We start from the raw sequence: 23952 nt of genomic DNA, 5'->3' as shown, positions 1-23952 counted from the left end.
ATGCATGCTTTTCAGACATGTCACATTTATCTCCCTCTGATTTAATAACATAAAGATAAAAATAAAATGAGGAAAATTAAACTATTTAAGTGAAGTAATTGTTCAGATTGCTAATAAGGTAGAAAAACTGCATTTTGAGTACAGCAAAGGAATAATGTTCTAATTCACACATTTTTAAAACAAATCTTTATCCCTTAGATCCTAGAAACAGTGTATTGGAACACTGATGAAGGTCTCTATGTCATGGAGTTCTATTTCCAGCTTTTCAATATAATTTAGTGATATAAAATATATAATTTAGTGATATAAAATGGTGTTTCTGTTTTCTCCAAACTCAGTTTTAACAGTATTTAGTTATTTTGCCCATATGAACTCTGAGAAGCTCTGCTCTGGAACTCTATGGTGTGATGATGCTGATGCAAATTGTTCATCTCTGGCCAGTATGTACATCTATAGCTATTTTGTGAGTGCTTCTTCTAGTGCCACTATTTTTCCAGTTATCCCTGGTGGTGTTCTCCTCTTGTGCTGATAAGGGGTAGCTACTTTCTCATGGACAGCTACAAAGGGGGAGTTGAACAAGCTGAATTCTTTTAATCTCACTAGATAGACTTCCCATTCCTTCAAACATTCTTCTAGCAACCCTTTGCAACTCACATTTTCTACTAACCTTTTTTATAGTGACTGGCTAAAAGTGGATAATCTGGACACTTGCCTGCTACAGAATATTTAGATTATCATGAGTAATTTTGCTGCAGTGAGGAGCTGTTGTTAAGAGGTTGTCTTCTCCAGCAGCGCAGAACACAGTTAGGGTCACAGATGAGAAGACAAAGAAGGTTGGCTATGTACCGGGTACAAGTGCAACTCTTCACATGTCCTTTATTTGTTCAACAGCCTATGAAAAGTGGATTTGAAATGGGTCGGTCATCATGGTCTTGCTGTGTTATGATAGAAGTTTTTCTTTTTGCATTAAGCATCTGAGGATGTTGTGTTCGGGCTGTGCTTTTACAGTGGAGGTTGAGCTCTGAAGCTCTGAGCTCTCAAGCAGAATGCAAAACTGTTTTCACCAGAATCTGACTTGCATCTCAGGAATAAGGGGTTAAGCCCAAAACAGAAGACTGATTTCTTGTAAAATTTAGTTTACAGAAATAACAAATCCTTTTCATAGGCTGGGTTCACTCTGTCTCAAAATCACCACAAGGTGGGGACAGGTTTCTTGTAATGAGCAGCTAAAGCCAAGCCCAATTGAACACACAGAAAGCAGTTAATTGTGTGCAGCTTCAAGTAATGCATTTGTGCTGGAGATGGGGGGGAATAGATCTTTCAATTCCACATCTTTAAACATAAAGACAGGTTGTCATATTTCTTGAGGGCATGCAGTTCACATTCCTTGCAGGAATATTAAGGATGCTCTTTAAATTGAAGATTAATGACAAGCTGAAATTGTCTGTTATTTTTTGTTGCTGTTTATGATTTGTGACATTGGGATCAAACAAATATCAGTGGGTCCAGGAACCTGCGTTTTTTGCTATTATATGTAGCAGAACAAGCTACTGTTGAAAAAGTAAATACTCTTCTTTTTACATTTTTCCCTCAATGAGTTCAATATTATACAGCTGGAAATATGGCAAGGCAGGCATTCTTTTTAATCAGAACACTTTTCTACACTTTTTTTTTTTTTTGGTAGTAAAACTAATAGCCTGAAGCCATAAATATGTAACATAACTAATACAACAGAACGTCGTGGCATCACGCTGTTCACAGATTGTTACATGTATTCTGCATTAGCTTTGCATATTCTTATGGTGAATTGTTCTTCTGCAAAACTATTGGAATAGCTTAAGACTCCAATTCTCCTGTGCATTTAGGGCTAGCTTAGTGCAAGGCAAGATGTGTGCAAGTGCACACCCACTTTTGAGCTATCAGCCCTGTGGCTGATTCCTGGTATAAATTATATTAAAAAAAAAGAAAGCCTGAGGGCTGCAGTAATTTTCAACAGCTGTGGTTGGCCCCAGGCTCTCTTACAGCATCTGAGGCTCTCTAGACAAGAGCAGGGGCCCAGCCATAATTCCTGCCTTGCTCCCAAGGGATCAGATATGCAGCTGCCCACCAAAGGTGCTCCATGGTGCAAGCTGGAGCCTGGGAAATACGCTGTAAGTAAGCCTGTCACAAAAAATACTCTGAAGCAAGCTTTACCTGTTAAAGTTTTCTTGCTTAGCGCAGGACTTGGCAGAGCTGAATGAAACCTTTTTTGGTGAAGGTGGAATGAGCTCATCTACAGAATCACAGAATGTGTCAGGTTGGAAGGGACCCCAATCTGATCCAACCCTCCTGCTCAAGCAGGGTCATCTCACAACACATTGAACATGAGTTCATCCACATGTTTTTTTAGTATCTCCAGTGAGGGAGACTTCATAACCTCTCTGGGCAATCTGTTCCAGTTCTCAGTCACCCACACAGTAAAGGAGTTCTTCCACATATTCGGGTGGAACTTCACGTGCATCAGGGTCTTCCTGTTGTCTCTTACCTGATTGCTGGCACCACTGAGAAAAGCCTGACTTCACACCCTCCCTCTAGACACTTGCATAGGTTGGTGAGGTCCCCTCTCAGTCATCTTTTTTGGAGGCTGAATTGGCCCAACTCTCCCAGCCTGGGAGAGGGGTTCCAGTCCCTTCATCATCTTTGTCACCCATGTAGCACTGTGGCATTTGCATACCAGGCTGAGATGCACACAAAAAAACAGCTGGGCAGATGGAATTATATAGCATCTACTAAGGTGGAGGTGGTTTGCTTAGTGGAACTAGTTACTAATAGAGTTAAGCAAATAAAAATTTTACTAGTTATCATATTACTTTTATTCAGACTATTTTATAATATTTTTCAACTAGGACTTCTTAATGCTATTCAGAGCAGTAAATTTTGCTATGTTTTCATTCTCTTTGTTAAAGGAAAAACAGCTTAACTTTCAGTATTCTCAAAATTCTGTCTTCCCTGAATGTATTAGCAGGCTTAAGACTTCCAGATGGGTAGTTGAATCTTTACTTGAGGTTTAGGGCTGAGACTGCAAAAATGAAAGCGATGCATAACTTCATACTCTGTGCTGAAGGGGCAACTGTCCTCAGCATTTTCATCTACGATATTATTCAGACAGGGGGGCCCCAAGGTATAACACACTATGTGTATATGCAAGGCATCAAGATCTCTTTTTGTCATTACACAAATTGTATTTGAATTGTATGTTTCATGGGCTTTTTGTAGTACAGAATTCAATATACTATAGACCAGCTTACATCTAATTTCCCAACAGTCCCAATACTGAATGGCACAGTAAGATGCATCCACTAAAAGAGCATATGTCAGCTGCTGAAATAGCTGTGTACCACATGATTTGATTGCTATTACCACTTCATTTCTCTGGTGTTTCAGAGTGATGGTGTTTATACACTCAGATATGTCTTGAGAATCTGAACTTCATATAGAAGAGCTTAACCCTTTAATGTATTGGTTTGTTTCGCTTAATAAGGCTAGATTATGAAAATCACAGCTATTAATTGGTATAGTTTGATTATTGCGGATGGAGCCTTGTTCTCATTCATTCTGAAGAGCCCCTGAAGTTCCTGGATGATGCAAATGTAGTGAATGTGCCAGAGCCTTCTTTGCCCACCTGAGTTCAGAGCCAAACCAACTATCATTGCAGATGAAGTATCACTGTAACTTTCAAGTACTGACACAGGTGAAATTGCTGATAAAATTTTTTCCTACCTTTGAAAGTGTACTGGGATAAGTTCCTGAAGTGAGCTGCTAAATACTGTTAACAGTACATTGTTAAAAAATGTATTGCCACCAGCCTTTTTAGCTTTTATGACTATTGATTTTTTTGCATTTAATTTCAGTATTACTACGTCCTTCTCCTCTTGCCCAAAACCTTAGCTTTCTAGCATGTATTTTCCTTTCACTTAACATCAGACCCCTCTTTTTCCAGCTTTGGTTTTCTGTCATAATTGTAGCATTCTTTTTTTTTTTTTTCTTTTTCAGGGTTTTGTTATGAACAAGTGATTAGAAAAAGAAAAGATTTAAAGATTAAAAAATAAAATCCTAACTTGGAAGACTGGATTGGCATAATGAAATTGTTGTAACAAAGGTGTTTCTGAGGCTTTCTTGGATTTGTGGAAGTATCAAACACTGTGATAATGTAGGGAAGAAAGGCATATTCTATTAGCATCCTTCATGTTCCATGTACATATAGATTATTTTTATTTTAGATCACACATAAATGTGTTTTAAATGCCAGGGAACATCACCCTCAAGCATGGGATGGGAGAGTAACTATACCTCTATGCCTTTTTTCTGTTTTTTAAGCAGATTCACCAAAAGGCCCTCACCCCTCTTCAGGCATGAATGGAAATGTGCAGCATCCTACCAGCACCGGGCAGCAGCAGGTCTCTGCCATACCCTCTCCAAGTGCCAGCAAGCCTTGGCGCAGCAAATCCATGAATGTCAAACACAGCGCGACCTCTACCATGCTGTCTGTGAAGCAGCCCAGTCCTGCAACCTCCCCTACTCCTACTTCAGACAGGCTCAAGCCACCCCCTTCTGAAGGTGTGAAGCCCCCTTCATCTGGACAAAAATCTATGCTGGAAAAATTCAAGCTGGTTAATGCTAGGACTGCTCTGAGACCTCCTCTGTCACTGAGCTCAGGACCCAGTGACAGTGGGAGAGAGGATGACAACTTTTCAGAGTGTGGTGAAATGGATGTCTTAAGTGGTGGGGTGAACAGCGGCGGCTCCACAAGTAGCAGTCCCAAAGTGTCACCCAAGTTAACCCCCCCGAAAGCTGGCAGCAAAAATCTCAGCAATAAAAAGTCTTTGCTACAGCCAAAGGACAAAGAGGAAAAGAACAGGGACAAAAACAAAGTTTGCACTGAGAAAGCGGTCAAGGAAGAGAAGGATCAGGTCATTGAATCATCTACAAAGAAGAGCTCAAAAATTGCAAGCTTAATCCCAAAGGGGAGCAAGACAACAGCAGCCAAGAAAGAAAGTTTAATATCATCTTCTAGTGGGATCCCAAAACCTGGATCAAAGGTGCCAACAGCAAAGCAGAGCACTTCCTCCGCATGCACAGGGAGTAAGGAGGTTGAAAAACTGAGGACTACAAAAGGAAACCAGTCCCAGACAATACCAAAATCTCAGCTTAGTGAGAAGGCTTCTCCTTCCTCTGGTCTTGCTTCTTCTGAAGGGAAAGAACCAAGTGCTGCTCTCACCCCAGGATCCTCTGTCGGTCTGTCAGCCTCGATGGCTGCAGGCAGTGGCCAAGGCACAGGAAATGGTGCAGTCCAGCTTCCTCAGCAACAGCAATACAGCCACCCCAACACTGCCACGGTAGCTCCTTTCATTTATAGGTAAGATCATGGAGAAAATTGGGGTTTGTGCTTCCAATTAAGCAAGAGAGCCAAAATGGATAAAGTAATGGTGGATCATGCTGTTATCCCCCAGTTTCTTTCACAGCATCATGCCAATGTTTCTCTAATATTATTTTTTAATTTGTGTTAGTCTATAAATTATTTCTTACAATAACTCCGAGTCTTTACCTTGTACAAAAGCAATCCACTGCAAATATTTGCTATTTAACATTCAGGGTGTTTTGATTAGAAATACAGACCATGTGGTACATTCTCTGGGCTGCTTTTGAAAGGTCACAGCTGAGTCAGGTTTCTAGTGTGAATATTCTTGTTTGCATTGTAAGAACCTCATCATCTATTTGCTGACATTCAATAATATTTGCTTAGAACTCACCATTCTTTTAAAAGATCATAAAATAAACACCTGGTGTTTTCAGAATGTGTAACAGTACTTGTGGATATTTGAAGAAAAAACATATACAAACTTCTGCAAGTATTCAAATATATTTCAACAGTTTATATAGACAGAAAAGGTTGCTGTTTGCAGATCTTTTCCTGTTTAGTTTTCTACATGAAATAGGTGTAGATGAACTCCCTGCAGACAGTTAATTTTTACAGGCAATAGTAACTCTTCCAAGGGCCAAGGCTCTGGAAAAGAGGAACAAACGCTCTCCAAATTTATTTTGCTGTCTGATAGAGCAGTGGAAGAGAAGCTGGGATATTCATTGTTGTACAACTCAGAAATCAGAAAAAGGGTAGAAAGATTGGCAGGCTGATATATAAATATCTGAATAATATTTTCAGTTGTCAGCTGTTGGAGGTTTTTAGCTACAGTTGTGGATAAATTTAAGATCTGATAAAATGACAAATACATTATTAAGGGAAATATACTGCCAGTTTTTGTTAGTGACTAGTACTCTGGATAGTCTTGGCTAAAGATTAAAGAGGTGATGAAGTAGGCTCTGAGGAAGTATATATATATCATTACACACAACTAAGCATAGCTTCAAAACCAATCTGGATGACTGATAAATTCAGAAAATCATATGGGAGGAAACAAAGGCTCAGTATGGGTTATATTTATTCTAATAGGCAGTGGAGCCTCTGGAGTTCCAATTATATGTATCACTGGATGCACTTAATATGCATGTGACAATCTGGAATAACCTCAGTGATACAGGGAATTTCAAGGGTGGTACGTGGGACAGCCTGCATGTGTGTTAGGGTGCATATACAAAGAGAGAGAAAAAGGAGCTATGCTTTGCCTTCAGATGTGTGTGCTGCTCAATGGCTATTTTGCTACATGTTGATGCCATTTCATTGCATGATGGAGATGTCTTAGTTTTGTTTTAAGCTTTGCCTTGAAGCAGTAAGTATTTTGAATTTTAAAGGGTGATAGAAGCGTGCAGCTTCCAGTAATATTTCTTATTAATGATTGTCTCTTTTCTTCAAACAAACAGCAAAGGAGTATTTGAAGTTGAATCTCACATGAAAATGAAATTCTCAGAGCCAGTGTCTGATCTCAAAATGCCATAAACTCAGAGTAAAAGACTGACTTTGATGAGGTTGCTTCAATATGTATCTCTCAAACTGAGTGCAGAATCCGACTAAGAAACACACAGTAACTAAATTTCTTTAAAATCTCGAGGGGTTTGTAATACTGCACAATGATTTAATAGAAAAAATATAAATATACCCAAGGATAAAATACCCAGATTTTCAAAGTCGGCATATTTATTTCTGTGGATAAACAGTAAGTGGAAATGAGCAAGAGGCTGGGTTACTATACTTACATTTTTTGTTCTTCAACATAATTGTTTTCAATGCAGTCACCACCATTAATACACAGAATTTTCAGGCGTGCTTTCTAAGAGCTTTATGTAAGTTAGCAAACAATGATTACCTTTTAGACTAACAAGGATTTTTTCCCAGCTACAAGGAATATCTAGGCTCTGTGAGTTTGTCCTTCAGTCCTTGTAAAAAATTTCAATAAAATTTAGTAAAAATACAGAGTTATCCAGAGTTCTGCAGAATCTTGTAATAGACTTGTGTCATCTATCTAAGCATAAGTAAGCTAGTGCTTTCTTGATTTGTTGCTGATACCTGCAGATACCACGTATTTTGAAATATTTTTTTGTTTACCAAGAGGATATTACTGTAGATTACTGTGAGGAAAATTAGGTATTCCAAGGAGTTTTCTAGAGACTGCCACGTATTTACCTTAAGTAAGTAATGCAAACCCATAATAGTTATTAATAGTCATGTTTTCAAGAGGTCTATATTTTTATTAATGGACTGGTGAAGTGGGAGGTTCTCAAGTGGCATATTGCACTATTCAGCTTTGCAGTCTTGGTGCTTTTCCCTATCTGATATCACACGGTATTTTTATTCCTCTTAAACACCTGACATTGAAATTCATATGGGATTAAAACTTCTCTTCAAACATTAGCAGTAACAGGCAATCTTGTGTTTGAGATTATCTAAACAGGTATCACTTAAATTCCTCCATTCTGCCAGAAAGTGATTCTTTATTTTCAAATGTGGCTGTGAATATACTCTTTACAGTCCCCTATGTGTCCCCTCTGAAGTTGACTGCAGTGTCCCACTGATGTAAGACTGAAGAAGATGTAATTTATTTGCCAGAAAGCTTGATAAGGCAGATACAGTAGGAAGGTTTAAGAGACTGTATAATTGTTTGAAGTACACCATCTGCTACTTAAAATTACACGTTCTAGTTAGACAGAATTGTAGGAGACTGGAAATTGTACCATTTTCCCAAGTCCCTTAAACTTGTATTGAAATTGGCCTTAGAATTTAGCTGTCTTCCTAGTAGTGCTTAAATTTCAAATGGAGAAGAGTAGCACAGAAGTTTAGCACTTACTAGGCTACAGTGCAAAAGGGAGGGAAAAGGTACATTTAATGTACATTAATGACAAAAAATGAAATCCTGCTGAATTTCAGTTTGAGAACATTGGGTTGTTACTGGATGCATGTATTGCACTTCAGCTTTATTTTATTAACTCCTCCAGTAACCACTGTCGGGGCTTAGTAAGTCTCTCCCATGGCTGAGATACAGAATCTAAAGCTCTCAAATCCCAGGGCTTGTGTTGCTCAGGAATTGCTTACTGCCCAAAATGTTGAAAGTATAGAAATTGCTGCAGAGAATTTGCTGACCACTCATCATCCCAATCTACACTTCTATGTTGTGCATTGCTTAAATTTCCATTTTTCAGCTAAGTTTTAGTTTGATGATGGCAACATCTGGAAGATGTTTCAGCAGTGTCTGAATTGCAGTCTTGCAGAGATAGTCTTTCAGTGCTGGACTACAAATACCAGTTTGACACTTCCTTTGAGTAACAAACTGGCAACTTCAGCTACCTAATATGTTGGAGTAGAGAAGATGTTGCCAGACTCTTCTCTGAAATGCAGGGTGAAAGGATAAGAGGCAACAGATACATGTGACAGCAGCGAAGGTGCTGATTGAAAGTTTAAAAATACGGTGTTAGTTTGAGGATGGTGAAATACTTGGTGCAGGCTGTGGACCAAAGTTATGGAATCTCTGTCCCTGGGCATGTCCAGGACCCAAAAAATCAAGGCTCTGAGCAATTTAATGGTACCAGACTCTCTTTAAGAAAGTCATTAGACCAGATGGCCCCTAGAGCATCTTTCTGATCTCAGTTACTTTATGATTATGTAAGGACTAAAGGATTTAACAGATAGGGCAGAAAAAGAACATATCAGTGTAATAAATAAACATGTTACTGGTTACTGAAACTTTCTTCCCAACTCCTTTACTACGTGGTGATTAATGCAATTGTTTTACTAGGCCATAGTCTCAAAGGTGAGCAGGAGTTTCAGAGCAGTGACAGATGGAAAAGAGGATATATCTGGTTGTATCTCTGGAAGTACAGTGACATCCAATTCCAGATGCCTATTCAGGATGTTTTTGCACAGGCTTAGGGAAAAAATTATACTACTTTTCAAGGATCCTGCAACCATAACATGTGAAGGGTTTCTTGAAGCCATATTGATGTCCTGTTTTAAAGACCAGAAGCTACTTCTGTGTCACTGATTGTGGAGTTGAAACTAAGTTTACAGAAAAAAAAACATTCTGTCAGTTAATTGTGTTTGTTAATAATAGATTGTACTGCTAAACATACTTTCTTCAGTAAAGTGAGGACTCAAAGTCTTACTGCAGTGCTTTATTGATTCCTGTTATTTGCATTGCTGCCGTGAAAATAAAGCAACAGTCACTACCAAAGTTTTGCAGTCATAGGTAGTGCTAAAGATTGCTGCTCATCAGTTTTAGTTGTAACAAATACGTGGTCTTTAGACATATCCTCCCATTTTTCCGTGATAGATTTTCAAGTAATTGTGCAAGAAAAGTTTCTATTGTAGAGGTGTTGGTTTAAGAGATGGGAGGAAGCATAATAAGTGAAGAAATCATTATAAAGATGTATTTGATTGATTCAGTACTTTGACTGAAAAAGATGTTTACCTTCTCTTTGATTGCTCTTTTTAAGTATGTGAGGGAATAATCCCGTTCCCTTCCTTCTCTTTTGTGAGGCTAAACCAAATCAACTCTTTCTGGTTTTGTGTTTTTTGTGGTTTTTTGGGCTTTTTCCCCAGAAGGGTTTATTCTTCCCCATGAGCATCCTAGTAGCCCTTCCTTGCATCTGTTCCCAATTTAACTCACAGTTCATGAACATGGGTGATCGAATTGCTCATACTGCAGACGTGGTTCTGCCAGTCTGTTACACTGACAGTGATACACATTCAAGACAGCTGCATCTCAGGGAGCTGCTGGAAAAACGCCATCATATTCATCTGATATTTTTTATTTTAACTAAAAAGCAAACAAATCTTTGATGTTATCTATGTTTATCTAAGGTTGGCTATTTTGTTAGAGACAGGAAATGACTGATGTGTTAAAGACCACTTATTAAGTAGTATTTCAAATTCTGTTCTTAATTACCCTGTACAGGCTCATTTTTATCAGAATGAATAAGCTTGGGCAGATCTGACTGAAAGAACGATTTGTCCCATTAAGTGAGTTTGCTACTCTTACAAAATAGGTAGCATGTAACTCAGTGGGTTGGAGATAAATATATTCTTTGATTGCCATGATTGAAATAGATTGTCCTGTTTTCATGAAGGTTGCCTAAATTAAGCTCCACTGTAGATGCACAGCACTGGAAGAAATATCACTGCGCTGGCTTTGACTAAACTGAAATTTTTTTCCCTTTTTTTGGTATCAAGAGAGATGTAAGAAATTAATTCTTTTTAAGGCAGTGGGCCGTGAGTAGGTGGAAGATAGAAGATCATTCATTTAGGCCGGTGTGCAAGGCTAATGAGAAGATCACTTAATTTGCTGTTTACTTGCTTTGAGCTTAATCTGTGCTGCAGTCCTGCAGCCATCACTTGAGTTGTTTATAGGATTGATATGTCCCACTGAAAGACATTAAAGCCAGAAGTATAGAAGACAAACCTCACAATTTCATTTCCGTTTTTTTTTTTTAATTAGAAGAGGCATTTATACTCTTGGGCCAATGTATCACAACCCACAACTGGCCCACAGCAATGCAGCTTGAAGTTTTAGGTACCCAGTGTGTTCCTGGGCCTCCTTGTTCCCCAAGAGCCCCAAAATCCTACATCATTTTACTTGGAAGTCTTCCACCCCTAGTCTAGTCTTTCACCATTCTCAGTATCTGGGCTAAGCTCAGCTCCAGGGGAAATCAGGGCCTTGGCCATCCTGCATGAAAAGGCAGGACTGGTGTGTAAGTGCTGGCAGCCAGCAGCCCCCTGGAGACCTCATAGAAAAAGAGCTTTTTGTGAGAGACCTGTTCCCTCCCTGCAGTATCTCCATCACAGCTACCCAAGGGCTGGTGCGATCTAGTCCATCTGTACCACAACAAATAACCTGATGGCTCAAGCAAGCAGAACTTAGGTTGCTGTGAAATCCATAGTCCTCCTTGAGATTTCTGTCGTTTCCTCAGAAAATTAAAATTTTGATGATTTAAAGCCCTTTGGAAAAGCGAGTGGGGCTGTGGAGTTTCAGAGTGTGTTCACTGCAGAGGGATAGAGTGAGCTCTTTTTTACTTAAGAGACTCTCCTCTCAAGCATCAAATGTAAAACTACATTCAAGGTTGGCAGGACATAGCTAACCTTGCAACATGTGCTGAGCCTGTGTTTCCAGTAGTGTGTGACAGACAAGAACCAAAAATAGTTTTTCATAGAGCAGTTCTCTGTTTCCAGCCTCTCAAAAGTGCAGAAATTGGTAAGAAAACTGTGCATCTGATCAGGCATAATTTCTGTTTGTATTTCTGAGTTGGATGATTCTAATCAATGGGTTCCACCACGTCAGTACTTGTGTCAGTACATGTGCTGCTCTTTGTGCACTTATCTGTTTCCTCATCTAGTGTTATGAATTACTGAACAAATTCATTCAGTAAATGTAAAGAAAATATTAAATGGAAATTTATTTCATAAAATAAGTTGCTATAAAATTATTTTGAGAGGTAAGTCACTGTTTTTATGAGTTTTATTTATAAAATATAAATACATCAAAAAGTTAAATGTTTCTCTTAAGTGTAGCTGGTCATTGGAAACACTTTATGGTTAATTTTGAAAATTGAACTATAAATGTCACACTTTAAAATTAGGATATAAATATTTCACTAGACTTCTAATAAATCAGGAGAGTGACTGCTATTCATGTCAGGAAACCTGGAAGAGCTTAAGCTCTAAGTGAAGATCTTTTAAAAATTTATTTCAAAAAGTGGCTATTATGTTTTTAGATGTGTTCTTTTACTGTATACACATGGAGGTACATGTTGCTGTTTGATGACATCACAGTTCAGCAGTTCCAGGGTAAAGTAGATTCTACAGCTGTTCTGTAAGAAGAGGCAATAAGTGTGTGAGATATTTTTTATTTTAATCAGTGTGCTCATGTATTTCTTGCTATTTACCTTCATATAACAGAAAGTAACTGTATTCAGTGAGGGGTTACCATTATAATTTATCATTGATACGCACAGAAATATACCCTCAAAGCAAATATGAGCTATTTAGTAGAAAGTTCATTGAAAAACTTTCATTATTCCATTCCCCACAGTCTTATAAGGGGAAGAAGCTGCACATAGATTTAAATATCTGGGCCAAATTTCCATCCAGCCTTGCATAAGCTTTTTCCCACATGGCCTTTCTCATTTAATATTTCATCAATTACAAGTTTTTATTTCCTTTATGTATGTGTAGCTGGACTTTAAACTAGCATAATAAGAATGTGACAAAAATTATATTTTCACCCTATAGTGATATGATTCTAGATGGAGCTGCAAGTAGCACTTTTATCCATGAACACATGAATGACAGATAATAATAATCAATCTTCTTGCTTGATTTCAGAACTCTCTCAGAAAATGACAGTACCTCTTTACCACCTGCTGACTCCTGTACCAGTCCTACTAAAATGGATTTTTCGTTTAGTAAGACTGCCAAACAGTGCCTAGAGGAGATATCTGGTGAGTAACAATGAGTCAGGAGAAGACTGTGAACACCTTTATTTACATCTGTTTCTTACCAGGAACTTTGTAATGGGTTGAAATAATACTTCTGACCTCTAATCATGAGGGGTATTAAATACACAGAAAATTTAGGCCATGCATATTTAGTGCTTCAAATCCACTGTTACCTATTTGAACTTGTTCCTTCTGTTCCAATACCCTCTTTATCATTTTGCAAAAACTGGGCTTTGACAGTCTAGGGTTTCAAGTAATTGTTGTGTCATTTACTCATACCGAATGTTCCAAGAGGAGCAGGGGAAAGTCGATTTCAGGAAGTTCAACACTCATTAAATAACATCAAATTAAATCATAACATCAGAACTGAGACATAAATTACATAATATACATGTTCCTTTTAGTAATTAATCTGTATTCAGAAAACAATCAAGTCCCTACTATTGCACCTGACCTGTAACCTGCTGCTAGAGCTAAGCTGCTAAAGATTGTGTTACAAGAAATTCCTTGTAAACATGGATTAGTCCTTACTAGGTTGCAAAGCTGAAGGGATGGGGTATTTTAGTCATATTGGAATAATTCCTTTGAAGTAAACAGAACCATGCTGAGTTACATCAGCATTGGATCTGGCCACGACTCTGCCCATCGATGCAAAAAGCAGAGTGTTCCACACCTCACTTTCTCAGAAGGACTGAACTGCACTGCAGAGTTGTCTACAAGTTTTCCAAAGAGACTCTGCAAGAGCTGTTACTTGGGGGTTTAAGGGTTTATTTTTTCTGTTGCTTTGTTTTGTTTTTCATTAGCATCCTTAATCTTATAATTTCACAAAAATTAAAGGTGATATCCTGTCTCACTGGTTTTACCTATAGTTTTGCTCTTTTACCACAAATTGTCAACATTTAAATGGATTAGTCATGAGTCTTGTTTCTTCTCACACAGGATATAACTCACTTAAAGCACTAATTTGATACATCAGTCTAAAATTATCTCTCCACCAGAAGGGAAATCAGATGCCCAAGATTTATGAGGACTGTCTTGACATTTAGCTGACTCCTACTGAAATAGGTTTTGTCCTGGTTTGTCTCAGTCCTTTTGAAAGTTTTCTGACGTCCTTTATTTGCACAGCCAGGTTCTGTGATAAATATGTCACTCCCAAACAAGGTGTAATGTTCTTTGGAGGTGATGCATACCTGCTAATATATAAAAGTATTTTAATTACTGCAAAAATTGGACTCCTTGGTCCAATATATATAAAGAGTTTAATTGAAACACTTACCACAAATCAAGAGATGCTTCAAGGAATCATCCAGAGAGAAGCTAGAAAAACCCCAAATAATTCAATACCTGCTGAAATTATCAAGCAGAATATCATGTCTGATGACCTTTTTACTGTTCTGAACAGAAACTAAACAGCATCAAAAAGAAGAATATGACATAAAGAAAACTAGACATCAGAGATATTCCTAGTGTGATTATTTAGACTCTGGCATAAGCTATTCATTGGCATAACAGGCTGTAAAGGAGAACTACTGGGAAAATGTGGTCAATGATTTGCTGTGTGCAAAGGGAAACAGAGGTCTGTCACCTGTATTTAACTGTTAGCAGCAAAAGGAATAAATGGATCAAGTACTATATTTGCTGAATAATTAACTTCCTGCGTGGATGAACTATCACCAAGTCATTGGTGATTCTGTTGTTAGATCTGCATGGACTGTCATGTGACAGTTGCTCAGAGGAGTATCCCATGATGGATTAGCTATGAGAAAGGACATTTCAACTCTTTTACTTAAGAGCATCTTTATTCTGATATGATCAAGGGATTACACTAGTAGTAGCAAAGAGATAGCAAGGTTAATTTCCATGGTCCGGTCACTTATTTTCAGGGTATTAAGCAATGAATCAAGTTTCTTTGATATTACCTTTTTCCTGAAATTTTCAACTGTTGCTGTGGGTGGGCATCATTTTTATATTATCTTGATCTTTTGAACCTCAGTAGCCACCACCCTAGCACAATATGTTTTTGAACAGTAAGGATCAGTAAGGATAATGCAGAAGAGTGAACATCTGTGGAAATCCCTAAACACCTTGGAGGAGCGTGTTCATAAAGTGCTGTCCCACATGTATTGTGTTTCTACTCCATTGATCATTATTATTTTTCAAGTGCCAAATATTTCGAACTAAGGCTGACATCCTCAGGACTACAATATTTTAGCCAATATTGTTGTATAAACTATTTCTCTACTTTCTGAATATTTACACATTCCTGTCTTTTATTGCTTCTTAGCTCAAGATTACTGCTCATATAACCAGCTAAGCTGTTCATATCAGAGCTTCTAATTCACTTTGGAGCTATATCAGCCAACTGAACCTAAACTAATTCTTTAAGCCTGTCTACTTCAAGACTTCTCCATAATAAAGACAAAAGTTGAATGCAGAAAAAATAATCTTAAAATTTTTTAGGAGTGGTTGGCTAGGCACCATTCTCCTGGTGTAATTCAGGAACAAAACCTAAGTTAATTTCCTTGCTGTAGTGTTGAAAAGTCATGGCTCTGCTTTCTGTGTCCAGCAAGGCAGTTCACACCCCTTAGCTACTGTCTAAACAGTGGTGATGGGAAAGTAGAAAGTAAAGCAAGACTCTGTAGAGGGAGTTTTCAGCTCTCTTCTGCTCTGTCTTCCTCCTGCAAGGGAGCTGGTTACCTTTATAGCCTCTCCTGTCTTCCAGCTCAGGGCTGGTGAAAGGACAGCGTGTTTGCTGTCCACTGCTTTGGAAGGGATTTCTTGGTTTTACCTGCACAGCCATGATAAGAGAATAGTGCTGGAAAGCAAGGGAGGTGGGGAGGCTGGTATAGGCACAGACTCAGAAGTGTAGCTTGTGGTTGTCCTGATAAACTGGACACTCTCTTTATTTTTATATTATCACCAATAATCTGCTGCTCTTGGTGAAGATATACATGGCTTATGCCTAAAGCCAGTTCTGCATCTTGGCAGAGGTATTGTAAATCTGTTCCCATGTCTCTGCTGGGAATTTATTCTAGATGTGCTCTGAAGTGCTTCAGACTTTTGTCTACTTTTTTTTTCCCCTTTGAATATTCCACAGCTCAGCCAGAGCAGCCCCAAGTGTTTCCACAGTGCACACGGTGATCAGCACTAGAGTACACCTAGAGCAGTTTTAAGTCTTCCTGCACACCTTGAATCCCCTCTCTGTGCACAGCTCCAATGATACATGTACTCCCTCTGAATGAGCCCTGTTTGTAGGCAGGAGACACCTGAGGAGTAGTTTGGTGTGTTCTGTGTGTGGTAGGCTTGTTGCTCCTGAGGCACACAGGTGTGCAGACCTCTGTCCGGGAAATCCCAGACAGAATCTGAGTCCCCTAAATAAGGAGCAATTCTGCATTCAAATATGAACACAATTTCTTGCATGTACTTTGTATACCATTTGCCTCAACAAGACTACTTAGTATTTATCCACTCAGTTTCTACAAAACTGGAATATATCTTAATAAACAGGATTATAAAATGATAATGACAATAAAGGCTAATAAAGAAACCCAAGCTGGTTGTTGATATTCATGGTATGGCTGGGAACAAATTGTTCAGACTTTCTTACCAACTATTTCTTCTTTAAATAGCTGTGGCATTTATCACTTTCTGCAGCAGGTTTATTGGAGAAGGCTGTCAGCAAGTTAATTAGTTAATAATCCATTGTAAATTGTACATGTCCGTAAGCCACAAAGTATTATTTTATGAAATCAGTGATAACATTTGGCTTTCTCAAGTGCTGGCATGTTCTAAGAGCTTAATGCAAAGTGCTTGATTAAGTAATTATTCATGAATTTATAAATATTGACTAATTATTTAAAATCTGAGGGATGAAGCAGAAATGAAACAGTACTATTAAAAGTTATAGGCCTATCTTAATGGCAGGATTAGCATAAAAACATTCAAATTTAAATATTTTATGTTTATTGTGCTTAATTTTTTGTTCTCTGAAAGAAATAATTAATACATGCAGGAATAGTTTACTTTTTTTTCAAGTAAGCTTAGCTGAAGAGATTCATAATCATATGCATTTCCAGATCTGTTACATAATTCATTTGTAGGGTTCTAAACCATCCACTGAGACTTCAAAGAAAGTCTTATCTGACAGCAAAATTTGCCCAAAGATTATTAGTTCTTAAAATACTTTTTGCAATTCCTTTTATGAAAGAGTCTGTAAAAATTTAGTGTGTTACACTGGCTGTGATAGAGTGAGGAAATTCCCTAATATGTTCTTAATGTAAACATATTCCTGCTTGGTGGGTGGAGAACACACGGAATTGCAAGGTAGTTGGGGAACAATGCTCTTGTGACATTTGTTCTCCTCTAGTCTCCTATACTTTCTTCTTACCACAGAAAGATGTATTTTTTGGTTGCTATATGTAAACATTTTAAAATGGAGGGCTGAGCTTTAGAAAGTACTTTTTGAAGAAACAAACCTAAGAATTTTCCACGTTGCTGTTTTATGTTTTGGCAAATGACGCCCTGCAGAGAGATGTGGTGAAGTACAAGGATAAATTCAGGGTCGTTTCTGCTGAGTACTTGGTCTAAGATAAATAAGTATCCACTGTATCTGGTGATGATCACAATGGCCTGTCAACCATGTGAGGCAATGGGATTAATGGGAGAAAAGTTCATTTAACTTCATAATTAGGAGATGTAGTAACATGTCTGTACACAGGAAGGCTGAATGAAGGTTGTGTGATTAGCCTGAGAACCTCTGTAGAAAAGCATTGGTCCCATTGTGTTTTCAGTGTATTTTGAAGTGAGGCAGGCAAATGCTGCAGCTGCCAGCTGCCCTCACACGGCTCTCACACAGTCCAGGTGTCGTTCCCTTTGCAGTTTGATGGTCTGTGGCCTGTGTCCTCTGAAGCTGGTGCAATGAATAGCTCAGCTGGGAGAAGTAACAGGTCAGCAGAGAAACTGAGCCCCACTGTGTTGGCCAAGGCAGCTGTGTCACTACCAGAGACCCGTCCAGCCTGGAGGGGTGTGCACCTATTGACAGCACCGTATGGGATGTGAGGTGTGGTGTGGCTCATTGGGTGAACATTTTTCATCCCCTGCCATAACTTTTTCTGTTCCCAGCTGGAAAGAGCACTGACTGTACCTGTCCAGTTCTGCAGGCTTGTATCTGGTCTCTCGTGTTGGAGCTGAGCACCTGTGCCATGCACTGCTTCCCTAGCAGAGCAGTGCTGAGCACGAGGGGTGCCCTGGCCACAAGGGCTCCTGAGGCCAGCTGCAGCTCTGCAGTGCAGGCTGCTGCATGTGACCGTGCACACTGGGAGCCTGGAAGGAGGCAGAGCAGGTCCACATCTGCCTACAGCTTACCATGGAGACAAGTCACTACCTGCAGGTCTTGGGGCATGAAAGGGCAGGTGGGGAAGTTATCAATGGATTTGAAATGTCAGGGAGAGATTCAGACTTGCAGTTTATGGTAGGAAAAGAGCCTGTTCTTTTGATTCCAAGACAATCACCAAGAGAAATTTGGCATCACAGAGCCAAATCACAGAATCACAGTCTGATTTGGTTTGGAAAGGACCCAGAAGGATGATCAAGTCCAGCTCTTAAGTGAATGACCCACACAGGGATTGGATCCATGACCTTGCCATTATTAGCATTTGGCTCTGACCAACTGAGCTAAAAAACATTATCCTTCTTGTTAATTCAAAATGTAGCAATGGAGAACACGGTACCAATTTGAGTATAAATTTAGGATATAAAACCAATTAATGCAAAAAGAGTGAGACTACCCTTCTTTTTTTGAAATTTTCTATTGTCAGTACCTCCCTGTGAGGACTTTCTAGTAACCACAGCTTAATCAGGCATGTTGGACAGTCTGGGACAGTCTGGGACAGCCATGGTACTGTCAGTGCACACCAACACAGGAGTGTGCAGGCAGTGCTGGTATTCTGTGACAACACCAGCACCACAGCAGCTCTGAGACACCATTGGCATCCACACCACACCTGCTCTGCTGCAGGCTGGCACCAGCACATTTGTAAAACCCTTCCAAGAGCCCATATGTCACTGCAGCTGGCAGACCCTGGAGTAAACACAGCAGTCCTGTCTTTTGTTTCCATGCTGAAAAAGTGATGGGCGTTTAATATTTGGGATAGTTTTGTACTCAGGCAGACAGACCATTCCTCTTGTCTCCTCTTTGACTGTGTGTTCTGGGTGGGGATGGGAGTGGTACCTCCTCTTGATGTGAAACATGTCTTTCTTGGAATTCTGGTGCTTTAATATGGAAAAACCACCATTACTTTGGACTACTGATTTTTTTTCTGAGTTTTTCTGTGTTTCTGAGAGTTATCTAGGAAGAAATGTACCTTTCCTTTGAAATTTCCAAGATTTTTCCCCTGTGCATCTTCAAAAACTGTAAACTGAACCAGTGAAAGACAGGAAATACACACTGAGGCTTCTGCTAACATCTGTTTATTCATACAGAAAATCTGCAAACAGCTTGTAATTCTTAGGGTGGCATTTTTAAAGGTTATTTTTCTGTCAAGGTTTTTCAGGTAGAGACTTGAGATGAACATATTTTCACAGTGACAAAAGCAGTTTATTTTTTTACAGAAATTTTATTATTTGTAGATTTCTGTATAATGTTTTGTGAAATTAATTTCCCCTAGATAAAAAAGTTTCTATCTTAAAAAATTATAATTCTTTCAGGTATTTCTTTGTTCATCTGTCCATTTCTGGGACTAATATCTTTTTCTTTGTGAGAAAATATGTACATTTTAGCATGAGTCTTCTTTCTCCCTGGATAATGAATTTAAAAATAGCATTCAAAATTGCTGAACTTATTTCTGACACAATACCAATTTGCTTTATAAAATAAATTACTCCTCCTCTAATAGGTTTTCTTCAGAATACTGTGAAACAATGATTTTTTTACAGATTTTATAATTCTTTACTTGCCTCTGAATCTCACAGAGGTGCAAAAAGGGTAGCTTTCTAAGGAGAAAGAAATTAAATATTTCCTTTTATGAATCATTTTACCATACAAATACTGTTGTGTTCCATGTCTTGTCTTATGATATTAGATTACATTTTTTATATTTAGAGCCTTGCAATTTCTTGCTAAGACTGAAGGTCCTTTTGCAAGTCTGCTTTTAGCTTCCTGCATAGGGAGTAACAGTGATATGGAAGAAATAGTTTTTCATCCTTACCTTTCGGGAAGAAAAATAGGATTTGACCATGAGCTAGGTCTGTTACTGTAGCATCCCATTCAGGTGAAGCTGTGTCTTGAAACCTGTGGCACTGTAAACTGGGAAGAGGCGTCTGTGTCTCCGATTTAATTCACCAGGATGTTTGCTGCCATGGCAGCCAGCAGCATTCACTGCAGTAGCAGAGAAGAGTCATATATCTGGGAATGCAGGTTGAATACTAAAATGCAAGGAGGCTTGTGCTTCAGTGGTTAATTTTGGCTCTTTATTGAGCTCTGACGTGGAGGCTGTACTTGCAGTTCTGTGTCAGCCCATCTGAAGTGAAGAGCTGTGCACTAGGATCAGTCATGAGCTGGTGAGAGGGAGGGAAAAGCCCGAGACAGTACTTGTGCCTACTTTGGATTTCAGAAGGCAGCAGTGTAGAAAGAGATGCAGGCCCGCCGCTCCGATGAGACCGGTGATTGGATGGAGAGGGGAAAACACAGTTGGCTTTTGGGATTACTTCTGTGCTGGAGCAGAGTGTTTGATCAACTCTCTTCTGCTTGAGAGAAGTCGAAGTGAAAATGACTGTAAGTACTGCAGATTAATGTGACGGACGAGAAGCGGCTGAGCAGAGACAGCAGCGTCATTTTAAAGAAGATGACTGTGCCTGTCTAGCCCCTTCCAGCAGGCAGAGTGCACGTGGGAGCTGTGCTTTCACTGCGAGTGCAAGCCTGTGCTACCTGGGGTGCACGGCGATGCGGGGAGCACCGCCTGCAGCTTCCAGGGAATTGAGCTGCTGTCCGTCTCAGAAACATGAAATCTGACTGAGGTGAGACCCAGCCGGAAAGATGCAGCGATCTGCTGAATTGTCAGTGTTTAAAGGCACGGAGGTTAGACCAGGGTGTGTTCGTCTTCAGAAGCAGAAGTCTCTAACCAATCTCACGCTCATCAGTGAAGGGGAGAAGAGGCGATACTCATACAGGGAGAACTGGTTTGGAAACGCCTCCAAGTGCAGCCAGAGTTACCAACAGCGGCGTGCAGAAGCTGGGTGCAGGGGCTCCCTGTCCAAGGCATTCTCGCAGTCAGTGCACTCTCTCTGCCACTCCGGCTTCACCACAACCCAAGCCTTTCAGGGGATACCCCCTGCTGGAAGCAGGACATCCAGGAGGTCAGGAGATCAGTGTACAGGTGAAGGCTTTCAGACTGACAATGAGGAGAGCAAAAAATCTGATGATGAAAATGCATCCTGCACATCCCATTTCCCCAGCAGGACCTGGGCAGAGGAGGAGGAGGAAGGGTGCCTGCGTGAAGGGACTGCACATCTGGATGAAGATGTCATAATAACAATGCTGGGTGACCTAGAACAGGTCCTTTATACTGATATTTTAGGTAAGTTAACTTTGGCTTGACATCAGGAAAGGCAGAAGGAGACCCAAGTGTTAGCACATATCTGCACAGAGCAGATTTTTGATCTTGACAGTGATTTCCCAAGACAGAACTGGGTTTATTTGCAGTAGTATGCAAAAATAGGGACTAGCCATTTCTTCTTTGTTTGCTTACTATGACCTCTTAAGACTGTGTGAAATGAAGACAAATGTCTAAATTGATTGTGATAGGTGCAGGGGTAGCAGCAGCCTGTGAATAACTGAACATAGTTTGCTCAGCTTTTTGAAAAATAACGTGAAATATTTCACTGCTATTATTGTTCAATCAATATATTTTACTGGCATTTTTCTCATTGATTTGAAATCGATACCTTGAGTCCAAGTTTTGGGTGGGACAAAACATGTCTCAGCCTTCCCACAAACTGACCCTGCAGTATTTCTTCCCCCTTCTCTAGCCCTCCTGCAGATAACTGCACCCCTACATGTGGAATTGTGAGTGCCAGAGTTTCAGTGCAGCTTAAATAGCCACTTTTGTTATATCTGTGCACGCCAGTGAGTATTTGAAGTCCACAGCCATAGGTGCTTCAAAGGCTGCTGTGTTACTTTTCATCTATCAGCCCTTTAAGAGTGCTCAAAGTGTTGATTTCCAAAGCTTTGTTCTTCAGTCAGTTAAATGGTTGAAGTAGCTGCTTGCTTTTCCAAGGTTATATGCCATGTGTCTAGCCTGGAGCTTCTTGCTGGTAGATACATTAGCCCTGATTGTGTTTAAACATTAGGGACAAAATTTTTGCTGTGTATATAGTGTAAAACCTGTTACCTCAAAGCAAGAAAGAAATAGGAATTCTCTTTGTATGCATACCTTTTATTATTAGACAGTACCAGTAGGTTAAGAGGGCTTCTGCTAGAGATCAAAAGCTTGCTGACACAGAAGACTGAGCTCAAACCTGCCTCTGCTCCTCTTCAGCTCTTTGTCACTGACAAATCCCTGCTCCCTTGTAAGCCTCAGTTTCCCTGCTTGCAGGGTAAAACTGGTACTTTCCTTTCTGAATTGAATTAATATCTCATAGTGGACAATTCTCTTGGGAAATGTTTATTATTTGTAAATCCTTCCATATACAAATCAGACAATTGATGGAATTGTTACTCTCCCATTTGCTTTGGGCTGTGATTACATGTGCAGAAGAACAGAAATTAGTATGAACAATAATATTGAATGTAATTATGAGGGAGCTTCAGAAATATGAATGTAAAAGTCAGACCTGGGTATCTAGTGGTTTCTGTAAAATGTCTATTTTGATTTCCTGTGAATGGATCCCAAACTGTGTAAGAAATCAATGTATTTTCCAGAAGTTTACTGAGGGAATAATGATTCACTGTTTATAGGCAAAAAATTTGGGGACAATCTTTTAGAATATTCATGTTTAATATAAATGATGAAGTTAAAAATGATTGGAGAAAATTGCCTTTCTTGAAGAATTTTGACAGAAAGTTTCAGGTTACCCTAGTTTTTGACTTATCCCAGTCTCCCCACGTGTGAAACAGAATGTTTTTTCTCAGTGTACGAACCAGAATCACTTGAGATAACAAGAGAGCTTTTCTGATATGGTCCTGACATGTTAGGTCCTTTTCTGATATGTTAGGTCCTGCAAATATGGCCAGACTCTATGATAAGTGTGCCATATTATAAGAAACAAGGTACCCAGAGGAGTCTGGGGTGCCTTTGAACCCAGTCCTGATGCAATAAGCACCACAGTGTCTCCACTAGCAGGCACAGTGTAGCTAGTTTTCAGAAAAATCAACATATTCATGATCCCTATGGTCCTCTTTACAGAAGGAGACTTGATATGGATGGGGAGTCACTGCTGTCGTGAAAATATAGGATCTTCTACTCAGTACAGAAAATTTCTTCACTGTCAACTATTTATACTTTCTGACTTGTTCATCCATGATACAGCAGGATTCCAGTGACATTTAGAGAATGATGGAAAGAAAAAAGAACTATTCCTTTCAAATCACTCTAGCAGTTAGTGTGAGACTTTTTTAAAATAGTACTTGGTAGTATTTTAATATAATAAAATTTCAGTTTTAACTTTTTTTAAGTTAAAACTGGTGGAAATTATCTGCTGTGTCACTGAGAGATCAAAAGATATTAGATCTCAAGCTTTTCACCTCTGCAGGATAGAATAACAGTAATTGTATGGTATAATTTGTCTGAAAGCAAAGTATTCTGTACTGTGAAAATATATCTTGGCAGCCTGCCATATATGTACCTTTTTTATTTAATGTATTGCAATTATACCTCAAGGCTTTGTCATGCCATTTACTGTGCAATACATATTAAAAAAGACAGCTGCTGTCATTTTTGCTGCAAGAATTTGCAATGTTAACATACAGCAAAGGACAACTGACAAGGATAAACAAGGAAGGAAAAGGGCAACATCATTCTAAAATATGAATTGTATTCAGTT

At 39.2% G+C, this 23952-nt stretch overlaps 1 protein-coding gene across 7 annotated transcripts in view; it reads left to right on the top strand.

Moving 5' to 3' along the window:
- Positions 1-23952, top strand: part of NAV3 (neuron navigator 3) — a 249998-nt gene that overhangs the window by 118376 nt on the left and 107670 nt on the right. For 6 of the 7 annotated variants that reach the window (XM_059846871.1, XM_059846870.1, XM_059846868.1 and 3 more), the window contains 2 exons: positions 4357-5395; positions 12803-12918. In XM_059846871.1, the coding sequence (XP_059702854.1) occupies positions 4357-5395; positions 12803-12918 (1155 nt within the window). The remainder of the gene's footprint in view (positions 1-4356; positions 5396-12802; positions 12919-23952) is intronic. The other variant, XM_059846869.1, reaches the window with a different exon arrangement.

This window comes from Haemorhous mexicanus, chromosome 5 (genome assembly GCF_027477595.1).
Source record: "Haemorhous mexicanus isolate bHaeMex1 chromosome 5, bHaeMex1.pri, whole genome shotgun sequence".
Classification (NCBI taxonomy): Eukaryota; Metazoa; Chordata; class Aves; order Passeriformes; family Fringillidae; genus Haemorhous; species Haemorhous mexicanus.
The sequence above is the reverse complement of the archived record's forward strand: the minus strand, read 5'-3'. Positions and strand labels throughout refer to the sequence as shown.